This window comes from Brachionichthys hirsutus, chromosome 3 (assembly GCF_040956055.1).
Source record: "Brachionichthys hirsutus isolate HB-005 chromosome 3, CSIRO-AGI_Bhir_v1, whole genome shotgun sequence".
Classification (NCBI taxonomy): Eukaryota; Metazoa; Chordata; class Actinopteri; order Lophiiformes; family Brachionichthyidae; genus Brachionichthys; species Brachionichthys hirsutus.
This window is the reverse complement of record NC_090899.1, coordinates 14,490,030-14,509,724: the sequence shown is the minus strand read 5'-3', so window position 1 is coordinate 14,509,724 and position 19,695 is coordinate 14,490,030. Positions and strand designations below refer to the sequence as shown.

The following is a 19,695-nucleotide window of genomic DNA, read 5'->3' as shown; positions in this document are numbered from 1 at the left end:
CTATTCCACCTCAAAAGACTTAGCCCTCTCCTGACTTGTCCTCTATTAAACCGTTAACCCCCTCGATGTTTAGGGGACATCCCCGATGACTCACTGTCTAGGTCTGGTGAAGGGACAGGGATGTGGCAGCACGGCTTTTCATCGTGTTAAACAGTGATGTCTTACTTTCCTCTCGTTTTTTCCAAACATCTGAAAATTTGTTGAAGTTGTTACCCAATGACTCTTGTTTTCTGCTTCCCCACTGATGGTGTTGCTCATCCATCACTTTAAATAGTCTTTGATGCACTACATGCATAAGGCTGCATTACACTTTATTTAGCATGTAACGTGCACACACACAAGTATAATCCCAAGCACACAGACACAGAAGTATCACTGCCACTGAAACAAGTTGCAGTGCAGTGCTTTATTATTTACGCTTTATTTTTAAAATAGATTGGAGCAACAGATATAAAATAAATAATTTAAACTCAAACAAAACTGCATCTGAGCTACATCTAAGTCTACTGAACCTAATGTCTGACAGCTTTTTTAACTCACCAGTACACAGGCTTCTGGATTAACTTCCCATAGAGTGCAGTGCTGAAGGAAGGGATGATGGGAAGGAGAGGCAGGAAGCCGCCTATAACGTCCTGGCAGGTCAGGCCTGCCTGGAACCCAAACACCTGGAAGGACAGACAGAAGGAAAAGAGTGCATGAGAGATGATGGTAGGGAGGGAGGGGAAGCCTTGACAAGTGTTCAGCTGAGCTGTAGCAGCACATCCACACACATCACCATGACTGCAGAATTCAGCGTTCCAATAAAATATCAGTTAAACCCAAAAGTTATTTTTCAGTTGCAATCTCCCCTGATCTCTGCTAGCTGATCTTGTTCTCGGTGAGATTAGTCTTTTGAGTTTTCCAGTGCATATTAGGTTCAAGGGTCACGAACCTTATCAAACTCTACAGAAGAGGCTGGCAGAGGTTGGTAATATCCAGTTAGATGCAGACTGTGTCCTGGTTGACCAGCCAAATGCTGAGTCTTATTCTGACATGGTGCCATGTGAGACAAAGACTGATGTTGCACGCGGCGGGTAATGATCATCATTTTCAATACAATTTTCTATTCCTTATTTTAAAGGTTATTCATGCAGTCATCTCAATAACATCTGAATATTAGTATTAGGATTACACAGACACTACTTGATGAATGCTCCTCCTGAATAAAGATTTTTCATGAAAACAGCATACAGGGCCATGTATGAGTTTAGAACATGCAAAACAACCCCTGTTGATTAATATTACCATTACAGCAGCAAGAAATAATACTTGTGCTTTCACTCAATCAGCAACACAGCCGAATACTTTTACTGTATATGGGTCAGACTGCTCTGGTCCGGAGTGCGCTAGGATTCAGTCGCTGGCAAGTTCCAAAAAAAGATTTTTAGGTTCCCTGAGGTCAATGCAATATCTATTAATGGCAGCATGTCTTTTATAGGTATTGCCATAATGGAGGGTTCTTCCATATAGCCAGATATATAAAGTACTGCAGCTGAACACATGAGTATGTGGACGCAGAGATCATTTTTACATTCACATTGCACACAATGGTGCTATATTGAGTTAAATCATATGATTTCAGGACACAGATGCTGTGTCAGTAGTGATTGGTCTAGCCTCAGCGCCCCCCACTCCCCCCCCATCTAAACCTACAGGCTGATCCGGGGTTCTTGTCTGTGGCCATGGAAAAGTAAAGCAATAGCTAACAGCTACCCTCAAGACAGACCCGTTAGCTTTGACAGCCAGTGTCAATAAAACACAGATTAAGATAAGCCTCGGTTTATACCCATTTCAAATGACTTCCTGAGGTGGGTGAATTGCAGCCAGAATGACCTCCACCCTGTCATGATCCTGCTGCCAAAATCCAGAGGTAGAATCAGTACCTTGGCAATACAGATTGGTACCAGAACAGATTGGCCACTGACCAGTTGACAGTTAACCCTGCAGTGACCCTGTGATAAGGACTACCAGCATGATACCCAGCAAACATCCTGCCTCAAAACAAAACACACCCAAGTCGTACCACCCCAGATTACTGCAGGTTTATAAAGTCTACAAGTCATGAAAGGGAAAAAGCAAATACAGAGGGGGGGAAATGCTTACTGAGACCATCAGATATGATTCTGCCATCGCCTTTGTTAAAAGAACATCTACTTAAATACAGTATGCAGATAAAACATTTATTCCCAATTACATATGGAAAACCCTCAGACATATTCAGAGGAAAATAAAGAATCGTTTCTGATAAATACATTGCTGTAAATAAATGTTTAAATGCTACTTCATGATTAGTGTACTGTGCACTAATATTCTTTGTTTAAATGATAAGAAAAATACTGACAAACCTAATACACAGGGCATGTGTGTGTGTGTGTGAACAATCACATACTTGGGCACACTTATTTGTACAAGAAGAAAAATATGGACATAATATGCTGTGTGTGTGTGTGTGTGTGTGTGTGTGTGTGTGTAGCCCTGTGATGAACTGGTGATTTGTCCAGGGTGTACCCCGCCTCTCGCCCGTTGACTGTTGGGATAGGCTCCAGTACGATCCGGTAACGGACAAAGTGGTTCGGAATATGAATGAATGGATGAATATAATAAAATGTGATAGACAGATACAGCTAGCCGTCGACTTATGACCTAGACAAGCAGAAGCCCCAGCACGAGACAGGCTATTGCTCTGATTGATTTCTGAACCGTGTCTCATTAGGCCACACATCCCCTCTCAGAACTAACGGGGGCGGGGGGGGGGGGGCTGACGAATTACAACCACAACTGGTTCGGAGGGTTTTTGTCCTAAGTCGGCCCATGTCAAATTATTATGGACTTTAAATAAGCAATCACAAAACGTTTAATGATTTTACAGGTCTGATTGAAGGCCCAAAAGATGTGAAAATGTCAGCTAGTATTTAGCTACTTTCAGAAACTGCCCTTCATGTAATGTATTCAATGAAGTCTGAACCTGAATCTTTATAATCATTGACATAGATGCAATATTGTTTGCAATTTTAACTACCAGAAGTACCAGACATGAAAACAAATGCATCCATTTCTTAACTGCTTATCCGTAACTGTCGTGCTGGAGCCTATCCACAGGCGAGAGGCAGGGTGCACCCTGGACAAGTCGCCAGTTCATCGCAGGGCCACACATAGGCAAACAATCATACATGCACGCACTCACTTAGTGTAACCAATTCACCTCATTTGCATGTTTTTGGTGGTGGGAGGAAGCCGGAGAACCCGGAGAACCCACGCAGACACGGGGAGAACATGCAAACTCCTCACAGAAAGGCTACAATTTGGATTTGCTGTGAGGCAACTGCGCTATCCACTGCGCTGCCCAGGACAAAAGCAGTAATGGGGAACTTTTCCAGCTGCTGAGTGCAAGGATGTAACATCCCATCAATTTTGCAAGGTGAAGAAGTAGACGTAGAAGTAGACCAGAGTCGGACTGGTGCTCATCAAGAACATTGCACAGAGATTTTTATGACCAGGTGACAAGGGTCATCGAGGGCTTTAAAAGGGCCATTTGGGTTAAGACTCTGGCCATGTGATGACCTATTGACTTCAGACTGCAGCACATGGAACTAGCCAAATTAGTCAGTGTGTATTTTCTCATCTCAGAAGATGATAAAGAAATACATGTAAAAAAAAAAAACAACAACATTTTAAATTGGCATAGGATTAAAATTACTTTCCCACATGAATTTTGTATCCAAGTTTTAAATTGCAGAATAATGTATCTAAGCTAATATAGCTCTAAACAATAAAACCTAATGTGCAAATTGAAATGGAAACGTTTAGAGATTAAGGTTTTAATCTATTGTAATTGTCTTCTGACTTGGACATTGCATATTAGCGAATAGAATGTTAGCATACAGACTGATGGGGTTTTTTTTTTTTATTCAACTGCTACAGCTCTAAACTATGAAACTTTTTTTTGCAAAAAAAGTGTAAAGTCCATTCAAATGACTGTTAAATGCAACTAAATGAGTTGCATGTTTACTATAAATCCCATTTAAGCAGACAGCTGGGATTAGCTGAATATTTTGATGCTCACCTTGAGGTAGAGGTGTGCATAGCAGTGATGCAGAAGGTTTTCTGAAGGTTGGCTGAGACTGCTGACAGTGCTGACCAGGCCTCTTGCATACATGGGCACCGAGTGTTCAACGTTAACCCGTTCCACCTGGAACTGCACACAAGGTAAAGGACGTACTGGCTGGAACACTGTTATGTTGAACGGTCCCGGTGTCGTCTGGGGGATTTAAGGCAAGAGAGTGAGGACAGGCATTAAACAATGATCCAGCTCACATTCTGGTTATTAATTAGTCTCATTAACTGAGACGTTACACCTTCTAAGACATAGAGCAGTCCGACAGTAGAGTCAGCACCTGATGTAATTTGTTGATAGAATTTGTTCTCCTCCATAAATGTATTGACCATTAATGAAACCTTAAAAATGCTCTCATGGACAACAAGAACAAGGATACAAGCCTGTTGGTAGAACAGAGCTCAGGGTAGGCCTGTAAACGCTACCTTCTGCCGCGTGATGACAGGCATTAGTGTGTGGAGCAGGTTGAACTCCGCCATGGAGACGGTGACTGTGACTTGGAGCAGCGTGAGACACGTGAGTCTCGTCGGGATGAATTCTTCTAAGCCTGATATTTCCTCTGGAGTAGTTGGTACATGGCTCTCCTCAGACATTTCTAAAAAGGCGGTGTCAAAAGAGAAAGAATAACATTAGTTTTGAAAGAAATACCATGAAAGTGTCGCTGTAGGGGAGGATGACTAATTAGAAACACAGCTAATGTTCCGGTTTTATAACAGTGACTGTAACCTAAGCATGTGATCTGTGTTGCATTATCGGAACCAAAATGACAGAATGGGAAAGGCCGAACAAATATGGGAATTGTGGACCTGAGATTGTTGAAGAGAGAAAGTGGTTGGCTGTAATGCACACCGATTTCTTTGAGTGGACATTTTTCCTCTATGGCTGCAGTATTAAAACAATAACAAACACTTTCCAACAAAACCCTCCACCTCACACACTAAATAAAATAAACATAACTATAAAAATACTGGCATGTCCAAGCAATATTCATTACAGTGGCTATTTCCCAGTAGCTTTGTTTATGAACAATCTCATAAAATCAGTCAAGGAAATCAGACAAGAAATGAACAAGGTCAAGATGGTAAAGAGGCAAGCTAGGTCAGCAGTGACCAAAGTAAAGAGTGACCGGGGCATTGAACACCAAACCATGTCCCAGGTCCAAGGTGGACCAAATCCTGAGTCAATTGTTACTGAATGGTCTTGGATCTAATCCCAGGCTTGTTTTGGTTCAGTAAAGGATCTGTTGGGCGACAGTCCCAGCTCCAAGGCGGGCTCAGAAACTGATCCGAAAGCTGTTCTGCTCTTTGGCCTTGCTGATATCAGGTTCATTTGGCACTGCCATGTCCAATGTAATCATATGCTAGGGCTCAAATCAATATCCATAGTCAACATTCAAATTACAAAGAACATGCAGCTAATATGGTGCAGAGAGGCAGGACTATTAGCATTAAAACACTTTTCAATTCCAGCACACAAAATAAGACCAAAAACACATGTGTATGCCAACATCCATCGTCATGGCCTGCCCGGTATTCTCTCTTCCACCTTGTAGATCCAGTTCTTGTTATTTAGTTTTTCACTTGTTCTTAGGAGGTAGAAAAACAAAGCATTCACATGAACAGACACAATTATGACAATGGACAAGTAATTGGCTGGTTCGAATCTCATGCCCAAAATAGGACAATCACCAGTGTGGAAAAAGAATTGATTGAAATAGTACCAATATATTTCAATCACCCTCTTCCTGAATATGTTTTTATTTCATCACTGAGTAGTTGTGAAGCCTCCTAGCCAACGTCATGCTTCGAAATATGATTGATGAATTGATTTTTATTTTCTACAGACCAATCAATACCTTTTCTATATCGGACAACCTCACCTCTTGTGTTTACGCAGGTTGCCATTTTTATAGTAGAGGGACAAATACATTTTCTATATACACAAATTTTACCAGTAAAGTATTTGACAGTTATACATTTCTCGGATCAATAACATGCATGTTCCCAATTGTTCAGAATGATTAATAGATTAATTTATCCACCCATTTTCTACTGCTATTCCGCTCTGCGGGTCACAGGAGTTGCTGGAGCCTATCACTATGGGCAAAAAGCTACACTCCGAATGCGTCACCAGTGCATCATGGGGCCACAAACAACCATTCACACACACACTCGGACACTTCGGACAATTTAGAATAATAAACTAACCTAAATCGCATGCGTTTTGGAGGTGGGAGGAAACCGGAGAACCGGGAGCAAACTCACACGGACAAGGGGAGAACGCACAAACTTCAGATAGGATTTGAATCCGGTACCTTCTTGCTGTGAGGCGACATTGCTAACCACTGTGCCATCTATATTCTGTTGTTTCTAATTTGAGAGGAGAGGAGAGGAGAGGAGAGGTAAAATGTGTTTTCATCACTCCATCTGTAACAGCTAGACTGATGAACAATATTTTCTCTTTTATCACTTCTCTATTTCTCAATCCTCCAAAGGTTCTAAATATACTGATCCCTCCCCAGCAAATGCCAAAGAGTCCAGACACAGATAGTAACAGGAAGTAACACACCGACCAGCCGAGCTTCAGTCAAAGCTCTGTAGTAATTACCCCGCCATCTATTATCTATCACAGATGCTGAAACAACCGAAACCCAAGGATGTTATCGTTTGGCAAAAAAGGAGTTATTGCTACAGATATTACACACACACACACATTCCGTGTTCTTTCACAATAACCCCAGGATGAGCTCATCAATAGCTGGGGAGCGGCGGCCACGAAAAAAGGTGTTTGGCTTACCCTCCTTAAGTATTAGAAAAGGTCACGACTTTCATGCACTGCCGTATGTCGAAAGATGCGTTATGCAAGAAAATAACGATGATCTGAGAATATCGTAACAGTTTCTGATCACTGGCAGAGTAGACTAGAGACCAGAAAAAAAACAGCGTGATAGACAAAAGAAGAGGAGAGGTGGTGTCGAATGTACACTAGTTGAGCGTAGGCACTCGTTCTTGCTGACTCGCAGCTCTTAAAGTCAGCACAGTAACACACACACACAGGGAGTGTTTGGTTGTGCCCCCTGACCTTGCTGTGCTTTACAGTAGGGTTCATACTCATGGTCCATTGCACAAGTGGCCATCTTGAGGATTCGGTGGACGGCACTGCTGTGCAGCCTGATATCCAGAGGTCCCACCACTAGCCTCTTGATGGATGTCTCTTGGACAACAGCTGGAACTGCCTCTTCCGAATTCACCACCGAGAAGTCCTGAGAGCCTACGGACAAAAGTCGACATGCACTGTATAACCTTTAGAGTAACTGAATATTTAACACATTTCAAAGTGTAGAAGAGTAGGTACTACAGGAGATACACCACCTACTGTATTTCACATGTAGTTTTGTGTTTTTAATGCACATGCTTTGGGAAGCAACATTTCCCCACAGTCGATTTCTTGTCTCGACATAACATGTCCAGCAAACCATCTTAGTTTACTTATTAGCATTGCATCTAATAGCAATAATTGCACGAGAGTGTGACCCTCCATCATGTTTATTGACTCCTGGACCACAGAATCTCTTCATCTGTTGGGTGAAAAACCAGCAAACACGGCAGTGGTGTGAAGCAGCAGCAGAGAGCAGCTCACATAACAACCACTTGAATGATGACTATTCCAAATGTCCACTTCCCTCACACAGCTGTCCCCTCATTCATCGCATGCCTCTGTTCCAGAGGTCCACTTAAAAGACTGAACTCTCCGACAATAAAAAGGGAGAACTTAAAAATGAAAGAAGGGGGTGGATGAATGGCAGTGAGGGAGGAAGAGGACAAAGGGTCACAAACTGTTTTTTTTTTATTCCCATCGCTATTCCACTATTGAACCAAACATCCTCACAGCTCAGAAAGCCAACACCATGAATCCAACATTTAGATGGAAAGGCTTGAGGATGGGTTGAACCCCCTATTGTGGAGATTTATAAAGGGCGATGGGCAATGCCACTTCCTCTTCCCTTCTTCAGTGACATTTGGCAACAAAGGATGATTAGGTCTAATATTAACCATATGGCTACAGCAAGAACGGTCAGTGGGATGATGAGGAGGCAGAAATCAGTCGAAATGTACCGGTAGACAATTTTAAAGTGTCTCCAACTCGCACGATTTAAAAAACAACAACAACAAAAGTGTTTAATCTCCAGCTTTACTCTAATGTGAAGTCAATGGTGAATGTGACCTGGGTTGGTTAGTGTTTCGGTTGACTCAGAGTTTATGTCAGTCCCATGGCGACGGAGGCTAATTTGTTTGGTTGACACTGGATCTGGTCCGTGTCCGCAAAAGAAGAGAAACACTGACAGAGGAGAAGCATTCCGATTGGCAACGGTAACCACAGCCGTCCCGCAAGGAAATAGAATGACACTTATCCTGCTGTCAGAAATGATTTTGACAGCTAAGGACGACAGTATCAGTGTTTCTTTTAATTTAGATTTTTATCTGTTGCTGACAGGAGGAGGAAACAAGAGTGTAGAGTCATGTGGCGGTAGAGTCAGAGAAGTAAAAAATAAAAAGGAAAGCAAAAAGAGGGGGGACAAGGGGGAACATAGTTTACGTTAGACTCCAAATGAATCTGTTCAGATCTTTGAATTGGTTCAACTAGATCCTGCTAAAGAAAAGGAAACAGTGGATTAGATCATCAGCAAAATCTGCCAAAGTTAATAATCCCTGTCCCACTTAATAATCTATTAAATTACACTGTTGCCACTAGATTTAATTACGCTGCTTAATTAAGTGATTGAAAGGTTTTTGTGTGTGTGTGTCTTAGTACTTGTGAATATCAGTCAGGTGTCATCATCATAGGAGCATTCAAATAAAATGCTCCACAATCAGACACTTAAGCACACACAGATGTTTGGGGATCAAATATATCATTTGAAATTGAAGGGAGAATCATTTATCTGTCAGGGAACTGCAGATCTTTCACACTTATAATAAACAATCTTAAGTGCTTTAGCCGAGGAATGAGGAAATCCCGCCTGTCTTCGAGCTTCTGCCAGGAAGAGTGACACCTAATTAGGGAAGAAGGGGCTGCTCACTTTCTCAACAGCTTACAGGTAAAGAGACAGAGGGAAACAGTGTTTCAACAAGCAGAAGGGAGAAAGAAACTCAAATACGCGTCAGCACAGACTAAACACTTCTGACAGTTGCCCTCCAGGTAAGTTTGGGGTGAGAGCGAGGACAGGAAGGGTCAAAGACCAGGTGGCTGTGAGTCAAACAAGACAAGCTCCATCTCCAAGTTTCCAGGGGGCTTGCTTAACAGAGAACAGAGCAGGAAGAGAAAGAAACTGAAAAACAGAGACAGTGGAGCACAGATAGGCAGCAAGAGCATGGCCGAGCAAAGGAGAACCGGATCGGCATGAAGAAACGAGAGAAGAGGTGGCAGGGTGAGCAAACGCGCTCTTTGAAGAGGAATGAATCAGACAATACCTTTGCCACTGCTGTTCTCCATTGTGTAGAGATAATCCATGTAGAAAGCACCAAAGCGCTGCATGCCTGCTATCTCCGTGTAGGTCTCCTGTCAAACAAAGGTAGAGTTCAGCAAACATGGCAGTGAGGGAGCAAACATGCTGATAGCAGAAAGTGGCAGTGACTGGGGTCATGTGGATAGCGCAGAGGGGGTGAAACCAGAGATAAGAAGCGTTATTGATGGCGTCGTTGGTGATAATGCTGTTCTCGGGCCAACAGCATCACTAATATTTGGAACTCTTTGGAAATGAAAACACACTTAGCGGAGGATAGAAGTGTCTCTAGTCGAAAAAAACTGAAAACGTCCTATTAAAGAGAGCACAAAGAGCCAGAGCGTTTACCTTAATCTGTACTATACTGCATAGGAAAGTGAATTATTAGATATGATGTCTGTTCTTTATTGAGTAATAAGCTGTGGATAAAAGGAAGCCAACGTTTCGTCATTCAATTGGTGCTTGGATGGATGCCACTGCAAATACTTATCTTATCGACTTAAAGATTGGACTTTTCCATAACAAATCAAATCTGTCAGACGAGGATTTTGGCTAATACTTTCAATATGAAATTGTGAAATGTTATTTGGAAATATTTAAGACAGCGATTTTAAAACCATGAATGCAGTGTAGAATATTTACCTAAATAGGTGCACATTTGAACAAACATAGCAATAATAATTAAAGCATTTATAATGTTGATCATTGTTCATAAATACAGCCCAATAGATTCATGCGATTAGCTGCTTTGTAAGATGTTAATATGGCAATTACACATGAATATGAATATTTAAAAAATACATAGTACTGCCAATTCCTTCAACCAATGTGATCACTTTTTTGGGGGGGGAGGTGGGGGGGATTTCAGACCTACCTTTGTGTAACCTGTCATCATTTATTAGTCTGTGGGTCAAGAGCTATTGACCCTGTCCTAAACAATACTGGACATTTTTACTTCTCATGAACATCAAAACACTGGAAAACAAAGAGGAGGGAGCGAGAGAGAGAGAGAGAGAGAGAGAGAGAGAGGTGCCCCTTAAACACGCGTTTAACACCCCCAGCCCAAACTAATCCACTCGGTCTCCAATCAGAGATTGCAATGGGGCCTTATCAGAGGGGCAGGTTAATGAGTAATATTTATTAAGGGACCTCTAATGGCTCTGGCATGCTTTTGGATCAAAGCCATTGGCTAGTTTCAAAACAGTTCATGAATTAGCACTAAAACCTTTGACTCTTAGACTTTAAAGTACAAATAGACGGTCGGATGGATGGATGAAGTCCAAACAATTACTTCACTGAGGGTCATGAACGTTTCTGAGCTGAATCAACACGAGAGCTGTGATGGCTGTTGAGGGGAGCAGAGAGTTATCAGGAATAGTGGCTTCAACACTACCACTGAGATAGCGAGAGCATTCCTCCACTGCACTGACAGAAATCTTAGTGACAGGTATTTAAATTATAATAATTTAGAAAAGAACTCTAAAAGAACACCATTCTAAACTTAGTACTACTACATACAAATATTAATATGTTGTTCAGACTCATTTTCCAAATGAAGCTGTAAGACAGGAAGTGCTTTGATCAGATGTTTTTTGTTTATTAACATAGATAAATGACTGTATCAGCAAAGTGTACGTTCTCAACACTAACCTGGCAGGAAACCGCTTTTGTTTCGCGGTTTGGTGGCACAAGCCTGGAAATAACGGCCATGCATCTTAAGAAAATATCTTTACAGTCACTGTGTGAGTATTTATTCATTAGACAGTGTCGTACTTTGTCATTGGCAGGTGTGTCAAAATAAGCAGCATCAGCATCATGTTTCAGGCTTTTTGCTGATTATTGCCGTCGGTTGAAAAATGATGAGGCGTTTCTGTGTAGAACTGTCGACCTCGCTGGGAGGTGTGTGTGTGTTGGGTTGGTTGTTGGCCTGCCTTGGAACTGACTGAGTCATTTCTGCCATATGGTTCAGTCTCTACCATCAGTTTGGTGGCTGTCCTTTGAATACTTTGTGTTTAGTCTTCTGGAGTGATGAATACATCACATAAACAACATCTGCAGTCTAGTGCTGCATGCTGCCCTTCTAACCACACAAAAGCGGTGTTTTCAGAAAACAAAGTGACTGAGGAAACGCGATTCTCTGGTGTAGTCGTATGAGGGAGAATCTAAAATTCATTGTCACCTTGTGGTTAACAGCATCAAGGATGTACTCAGCCCTGATGCCGTTGTTTTCTGGGCTGCGGTAGTCAAAGAGAGAGTTGGTGAGGTAGGTCATCCCTTTACTGCTCAGGCTGTCCCCACAGAAGAAGAACACGGCATCCTGCAGAACCACAGGGAAGAAAGAAATAAGAGGGGTAGGGAACAGTATATAGGAAAACATCAAATCTAACTTCAGATATCAAAAATGTATAATCCAGACAATATCATTTACACTACCAGTCAAAACATTGGACGCACCTTTAATCTAGATGAAGGACTTTCAACAGGAACAAGACCGCAAGGGCTTTTTTGAAATGCTCCTCTTAGACAGGGTGTTTGACTGTACTTGTACTGTAATACATACTACTGTTTGACTGTACTTGTACTGTCATACATACTATTGTTTGACTGTACTTGTACTGTAATACATTCTACTGTGTGACTGTACTTGTACTGCTCTAACATTCTATCTAATAAATATATTCATCACCATCAGATATAAACTGAAAACATTAATATATATGGAATTATGGAGCAAAACATTATGAAATAACCCTAAATATGTGTTCTATTTTAGATTCTTCAAAGTAGCAACTCTTTGCTTTGCTGACAGCTTTGCTAACCCTCAGCCTTCTCCCACTGAGCTTCATGAGATAGATGTGCAGTAGATGTGCTTTAGGGGAAACGCATCTTTCTGGGGTCTTAAATAATCTTTTAATCTTTTCTCACTTTGATTATTCATCTTTTTTTTGCGGTTTAATGGCAATCTTTACCTCTTCACTTCTGTGCATGTTTTCTTCAAAATCCCGCACTCCCATGATGCCTTTCAGGCAGTGTGCCCGGCAGCCCACAAAACCAATCTGACAATCGAAGAAGAGCTCCCCCATCATCAGCACCTGGAATAAAACCACAGGAAAATAATTGAACCAAGTTTTTATACAGCAGATTTATTGACCTCCACATGAAGAATAATGTCGATCCTGGATAAACTCTGGAGCATTTTTCCCTTCAGTGAAGAAAATACTAAACAAAGGCTTTTACAGTGGAAGAAACAAGAACCCTATTAACATCTAGATTTGGCTAGATGGCAACAACATTTGAGTGGAGACTTGATGATGTAACATTTAGTGTGGGAAGGCCAATCAGCAAAAACCATATCAGTGCAATTATTAACAGAAATTCACTTTAATTTTACATTTTAAATTGCAATAAATCATAAAGCCTGATTTTCATGACAGCTAGACAAGCAAGATGATGTGGCCTTATCACGACAACAGATTAGATCGAGGTCATTCTGGACTGTGGTGATGTTGAGGCTACAGGCTCCCTCATTGCAGATCAGATAGCTTGAGATGTTGTAAGAGTCCAGCAGACCCTGTAACCAGCAAGGTATGGTTCTCTCACCCAGTGTTGCATTTGCTTCACCCAGCAGACCAAAAAACAGAGGGCAATGCAATAAAACTTTATGTTTCACCACAAAATAATTACAAGACCTTGTTTTTCCTGTTTTACTAGCCATCTCTCTGCCTTTCAGCGCTCTCACTTCTGGTCCCGGTTCAGACAGTTGCTCTTTCTCTTCCAGCAAAAGCATAAATTACAGAAATTGGAATTGGAAATCTCCTTAGAATTCTCACATCTGGTAAAACGCTTAGGAGCAGAAATGGCCTTTCCTGCTCCAACCAGGTAATCAGAGAAAAAGTTTTTAAAATATTTTCTACACCGGAGGGAAAATGCTGAAATGAGACACAGATTCCACAACAGGCCACGGATCAGTGACCTGCAGAGGTTTTATGAATGTACTTAAAGTGGTAATTAAGAGGGGCCTCGGATCCGCAGCAAGGAGACAATGAAAATAATCATGGAGGATCAAAACAGAGGACAAGAATCATTCATGGACGGTCCCGGCCAATTATCTGAGACGAGGTTTACTTCCCAACCAAAGACAGCCGGTACAGGACAAACAAAACAAAACTGATGTTGACTTTGTGATATTGATCTTTATATCCAGTAATATTGGTTACAATCATGAATTGTCATGAAGACAATATTGAATTATTTCCATTATTACCACTGATTTCATTGTAACTAGTTTTCAATTATCTTGCTATTTTCCACTACAATAAGACCAGTTAATAATTTCTAACATCTGACTTTGGTTATCTACTAAAAAATAAACCTAATATTGGGTATTGTGACTACTCACTGTGTATTATATGGAATGTTGGCTGTTTAAAAAGTGCAATAACAATGTATTTAGAATCAACAGTTGAACATATTTAGGCTTAATTAGATCAAATAATCAATATAATTTTACCTCGATAGTGATTCCCTCTTGCTCCAGACACATGACCTCTCTGGATTTGACCTTCTGTGGACTATAGTAGCTGCTCTCTGACTGCGTCTCAGTCAGCTGAGGGAAAAAAGAGAGACAGACTGTATTTAATATAGTTTACAGTCAAAACTATGACAAATAATATAATCACATAAAATGAAATTGTGTTGGATTTAGGGCTTTGTGGCAGTGTTGGATTCAAAACGGCAGTCTTCAAAAGAAAAGTGAGCAACAGTGAGTTGGAATGGAGGAGATTGTTCCCATTATGAATCTCAGGAGACACTGAGGGGAGAAATACATTTTGTTTGACAGCATAAGTAACAGTCACAGCAATAATACAGATGTCACGAAAAAGCAGCCCTAAAACCTGGAAGGCACGCATTATTGTGTGTGCGTGTGTGTGCACCCGCAAGTCACTGCTGAAGCAGATGCGTGATGTAAAAATAAACAAAAGCTATGCGAGTCTTTGGATGTGACGGGGGATGAGGCCCTTGAAAATGATCTTCAAGACCAGAAACAATAACATTCAAACAAGGACAGATGACATTTTCTTAGATCAGAGGCTGGATGCCAGCCTTGGGACGTTTTGGTCGTTTTCTCTTCCAAGTTTGGACTCAAGCCAAAGACATTCATCAAACCACATGACAACCACGACTCTGATTCTAGGAGAGGCCCGCTCTGGCTTTACTGGGGATGGGCAATCAGAACATGACTAAAGTGCGAAGGAAGCCAAGGTAAAACCAATCATGTACAAGCAACTGTTTATTAAGCATGCAGTTAAATGTATCAAAGAAGGTGGATTGTTGATTAGAGCATTAATAGTTTGGACTCTAGACCGTGTAGAGGCAGAGGTAGAGAAAGAGACAGAGGGGGTCTGAACAACACTAGTGGGTTGGTGTGAGTGGAGATGCTAGGCTGGTCAGTGTAAGAACTGTGGGTGTATCACAGAGCTGTGCAGGCCTTAACCCACTCAACTTTAACACAGGAAGCAGGTGCAGAGCTAGAAGCAGCTGTGCTTGATTATCCGTAGTGATGGAGAAGACTCTCTCACCCTCGCTCCCTTTCCTTTTTTTTTTTTTTTTTAAATTCCAATGGTTTAATCATGTGCAGGAGGAGCCAGGCCCCTGTTCGAGCCCAATCCCCCGTGTACCCAGCAGCATGTAAGGATACGAAACAATCAGACTGAAGAATTGCTTTGTCCAAAAGACATCAGTTCAGGCGGTGCTGACCTAGAGGACTTACCAACGAAACAAAGACACACTTACTTAATGAATGTTTATGCAATAAAAAAACTGTTAAAATTTAGACTAGTGGCTCGACTGGTGGGACATTGCTAACTAAACAGTAGAGGTCAAAGGGCAGAGAGGCGGCGCAATGCAGCTACCACCTATCATTAGATTCTGGCCTACTTAAAGGCCTTGGATGCCCAACAAAAGTGGAATGTGCAGTAGTTCTTCTGTGTCAACAAAGAAAAAACCCCAAAAAGGAATAGTTTAGCGTGTGATCAACAGTGGAAGATGAGGAGGGGGGGGGTCAGTGCTAGACTATGCATAATGTGGGTAAAACTCCTCAAAGAATAGCACCAATTTCTCTGATCAAACAGATCTGGGGAATAAGTAGTGGCTTTTCAAAGGCACAAAATTCCATCAAACTGAATACTTCCTTTTAGGAAAGAGGAGAGAACATTAAAGAAAAACATCCTCTCAGCTGTATGCAATTACTCCAGATGAGAGGCATTTAATTGATTAAAAGAACTCAATACAGGAACAATTTGATCATTATTAGAAAAGGACCAAAGCCTGTTTGGCCTGAGACATTCCTCCCCTTCACTGGGACTGGGACACACACACACACACTCAAAGCAGTAATGTGATCTGGAGTGCCAAAACCTGAGGGGAAACGCAGATGAATTTCAACTATTCCGAGTGAGCAGGCAGGATTAAAGTTTGGGATCCATTTCTGAATAGTCATCATACCATGTATAATGTTTAAAACATTAACGTGACCCAAGACGCCAGTTAGTGGTTAGACTAGCCTCCCCTGTACCGCACACAGACAAAGAGGATTGCAACTTCCTGAGGATTAAGCTGTTATTTAAGACTTAAACTGAAAATGGCCACGACATATAAAGATACAGGGGGGCAGTGGGAGTGAATAAACAATCCCAGAGGAGTGGAAAAAGACTTTAATTTAAAGCAAAACATTAGATTAAATGAAGGAATTCTATATCATCGTATAATACCGATATTTGCAGGTTTTCTACTTACGTCCCACTGAAATACAAAGTTTGACGTTCACTACTATCCATTATATGGGCATGATTTCAATTGATATTGTATTTATATTTATACGATTTTCTGATCTGAAATAATTATTTGATTTAAAAAAGAATACATTAAGCCTAAATCCCATTACTATCATTAGCAGCGTGTTGTAGAGAAGCTTCTATCTCAAAGTTGATCGTTACATTTTGATGTTTGACTTTATGCCGTTGCTCCTAACGAAGTGACACGATAAAAAAATGGAACAAATATAAATGTCATTCAGGCATTGCATGCTGGGATATATTCCAGCCCCCATGTGACACTTGGAAAGTATTTGGTGATGAAATATCTATGATGCTGAATGTTCAGTTTAACAGTTGCTTTACCTTGAAGGTCACCGAAGCTTTGGTGCAGTAGAAGCCGATGGCAACAATGGGGTCTTTGGGTGCCTGTTGCTGGGGGTTGCTGGGCATGCCTCCCATTTCCCGCTGTTGGTAGAGGCCTTCCTCGCTATCCTCCTCTGTGCCTACAATGGCAGGGACGAAGGACCAAGCCCAGGACGCCCAACCCTGGTCTGCTTCTTCAGACAGTGTGTAGAGGTCTGGGCTGGAGAACTGGTTACTCACTTGGTTTTCCATATCCACATCCATCACTGAGGGGGGGGGGGGGAGAATTCTCAATTATAATAGAAATATGGCTGCAGGGTAGTTTTAAAAGCGATGAGGGAAAACCCGGGTTTTAGGAAATCTGTTAATGCTCGACTTTTTAAGATGTGTAATTTAAAATAGACACAGAGTCGGAACAAAATTGGATAATTATCCTCAAGAAAAATCCAAAACAGCAGGAAGTCATAGTCTAGTGCCAAAAAATGTTGTACTAGTGCACAACAGTGCAAAATTATATCGCGTTCAAATATGGCTCCAGGCAGAAAATACTCTGTTTCTTCTTTGACACTTTTACTCCATAAAATACATTAAAAGAAAAAAGGCAAATTCAAAGAATGAAATGGTGAAACTGAGAAAATTGTTACAAATGGGAATATGCGTGCCCTGGTGCAGCACATTAAATTAATTTATACATGCCTTTAGGGTAGTTTAATATAAGCAAGATGTTTCAGCTGTCAACTGAAAACACAAAAACAGCACATAGCAAAGCAGTTTTGCAGTAGTTACTGCCAATGCTCCAGAATGCAGGTGTGTGAGTTAATGCGCGCTGCATGATCTCATTGCTACCTTAGCTCTAAAGAGAGAGAATGGGGGAAGTCCGACCCCATGGAGGCCAGAGGGCAGGGCCCGTCAACCAGCATCCTTAAAGAGGAGAGCCTTGACTTGGCCAAGTAAATCACTCTAGTCAGGGCTGCCTGTGCTGGAGCCAAACAGCAAACGCCACTTCCATGGGACAGCGTTAGCTGGAGGAGGTGGGAGGTCACCCGCCAAGCCTAGCCATGAAGCACTAGCTACTGGAAGTAGCAAGTCTCACACCAGGAAGCCTTCATTCACAAGATGAACGAAGCCACCATGCAGTCACTCCATGCACAATCTGAAAACAGAAGACTCGTTCAGAAAAGTAATCCATGAGATTTAATTTGCATGACAAGGATATTGTCGCAATGAGCCTTGACAAAAGACAAACGGAAGCATTTCTCATCTAACCTCATCTTAGTAAACCACTGAGCGGTCCTAGGGTTCCCCAAAACCCAATGTTCACCTCTAGTGCCTGATGTCGGCACCTGAACTTGTCCTATCGTATGTGTTTCCATAAACATTGTGAAAGAGGAAGCTGATGTCAATAGACAAGAATGTGTAATCCCATTCCACACGGCCTCGGTGAGAAAACAATATTGTCCGTGAGGTCAAAGCTTCGGAATCCCAAAGGCTGAGGCGGTGAAAATTATGACATATTTTAATTAAATCTTTCACTTAGGCAAATTGACTGTTGGACACCCCATTGTATCGTTTTTATCCCACCCCTGTTATATTCCATCTTCCATTTCTTTGTTTCAGCTCCATGGAAGCCGCTGAGGCGTCAGTCAACCAGCTAAGCTCCTTTGCTTCATTCCACAGCCCTGATGAAGCCATTTGGATTGAGAGGCAATGAAAATAAAAGTGCAATTATCAATCAAGTGATCAACACACCCTGGCTTAAGGAGGCTTTGAAGTAGGAATCCAAAGATGTGCAGAGTTCCAGAAAGAGAGAGTGGGCTGCTGACAAGTATTGCACCATGGCCATAAAGGTGTGAAATATGGCCACCAGCGCCAGCGTGAGAGTAACCAAAGCCCGACTGGATCTTTTGATGTGGAAAACTCAGTGTCGCTGTGGCGACACGTAAACATGCATATGTCCTTAAGCAACGCTCAAGAGCACTGTGTAATAGGATGTGCCAGGGTCATGGTTGGTTTCCGTGAGTCAAAGGTCTCCAGGCAGTGACGTATGTCTGAGTTAGCAAGGGGGTGGGGGGGGGGGGGTGTAATTAAGAGAACAGCTGAGTGACACTGAAACACACCGGGGGACGGAGGGAGAAAAGGCAGTGCCCTCGTAGGCCAGTAGATGTCCCTCCATGTTTAGAGAGGGAAAGAATGGATGGATTACCAAACTACTGAGAAAAAATTATCACAATACTCGAGAAATAGCGCAAGCAAACACACACGCAAGCAAACACGCACACACAGCTTTCATTTCTTCAAGCAAGACTATTTGATGAATTACATCTGTCTTTTCAGCACTGGCTCCCAAGTGATACGGCACATACACACAGACACTCTTGTGCAAAGGCCTCCCCACTTTGACATGAGAGACTGGAACACATACTGTGTGTTGCATATTGTTTTGCTTGAACACTACCAGTGTGACATTAACATCAAAATGTTGCAAAATCCAGTTTTGCAATGATGGCAGGAGAACACAAAACATTCTGCAAGACAACAAAGTGTTTTTCATCCACGTCCATATTGACTCCTCTTCACACCCATATTCAAATGTGAACAGAGGATGAGAGAGAGAGCCCCCCCCCCCCCTCACGTCAGCGCACTGGCAGCAAGAACCCACATGAGGTTTATAAGGAAGAGATGCAGATGCGTGGGCGAGGGCCCATTCCATTCAAGATGCCTCTGAGGATGCCGAGGCTCTCCTGAAGTCCAGCACACACGAAACACCTCGGCGCACCGTTGTACAGACAGACAGCGACTTCGTGCACTCACACGCTCACACACCCACACACTCACACACTCACACGCTCACACGCTCACAC

General features: G+C 42.0%; 1 protein-coding gene across 1 annotated transcript in view; it reads right to left on the bottom strand.

Moving 5' to 3' along the window:
- LOC137917696 (intermembrane lipid transfer protein VPS13B-like) overlaps window positions 1-19,695 on the bottom strand; it is a 303,427-nt gene that overhangs the window by 253,133 nt on the left and 30,599 nt on the right. Inside the window, exons 8-16 of the mRNA XM_068760421.1 lie at window positions 16,835-17,100; window positions 14,167-14,262; window positions 12,626-12,748; window positions 11,836-11,973; window positions 9,625-9,712; window positions 7,235-7,423; window positions 4,579-4,748; window positions 4,103-4,297; window positions 541-665 (exon numbers count right to left, since the gene is read on the bottom strand). Coding sequence (XP_068616522.1) covers window positions 541-665; window positions 4,103-4,297; window positions 4,579-4,748; window positions 7,235-7,423; window positions 9,625-9,712; window positions 11,836-11,973; window positions 12,626-12,748; window positions 14,167-14,262; window positions 16,835-17,100 — 1,390 coding nt within the window. The remainder of the gene's footprint in view (window positions 1-540; window positions 666-4,102; window positions 4,298-4,578; window positions 4,749-7,234; window positions 7,424-9,624; window positions 9,713-11,835; window positions 11,974-12,625; window positions 12,749-14,166; window positions 14,263-16,834; window positions 17,101-19,695) is intronic.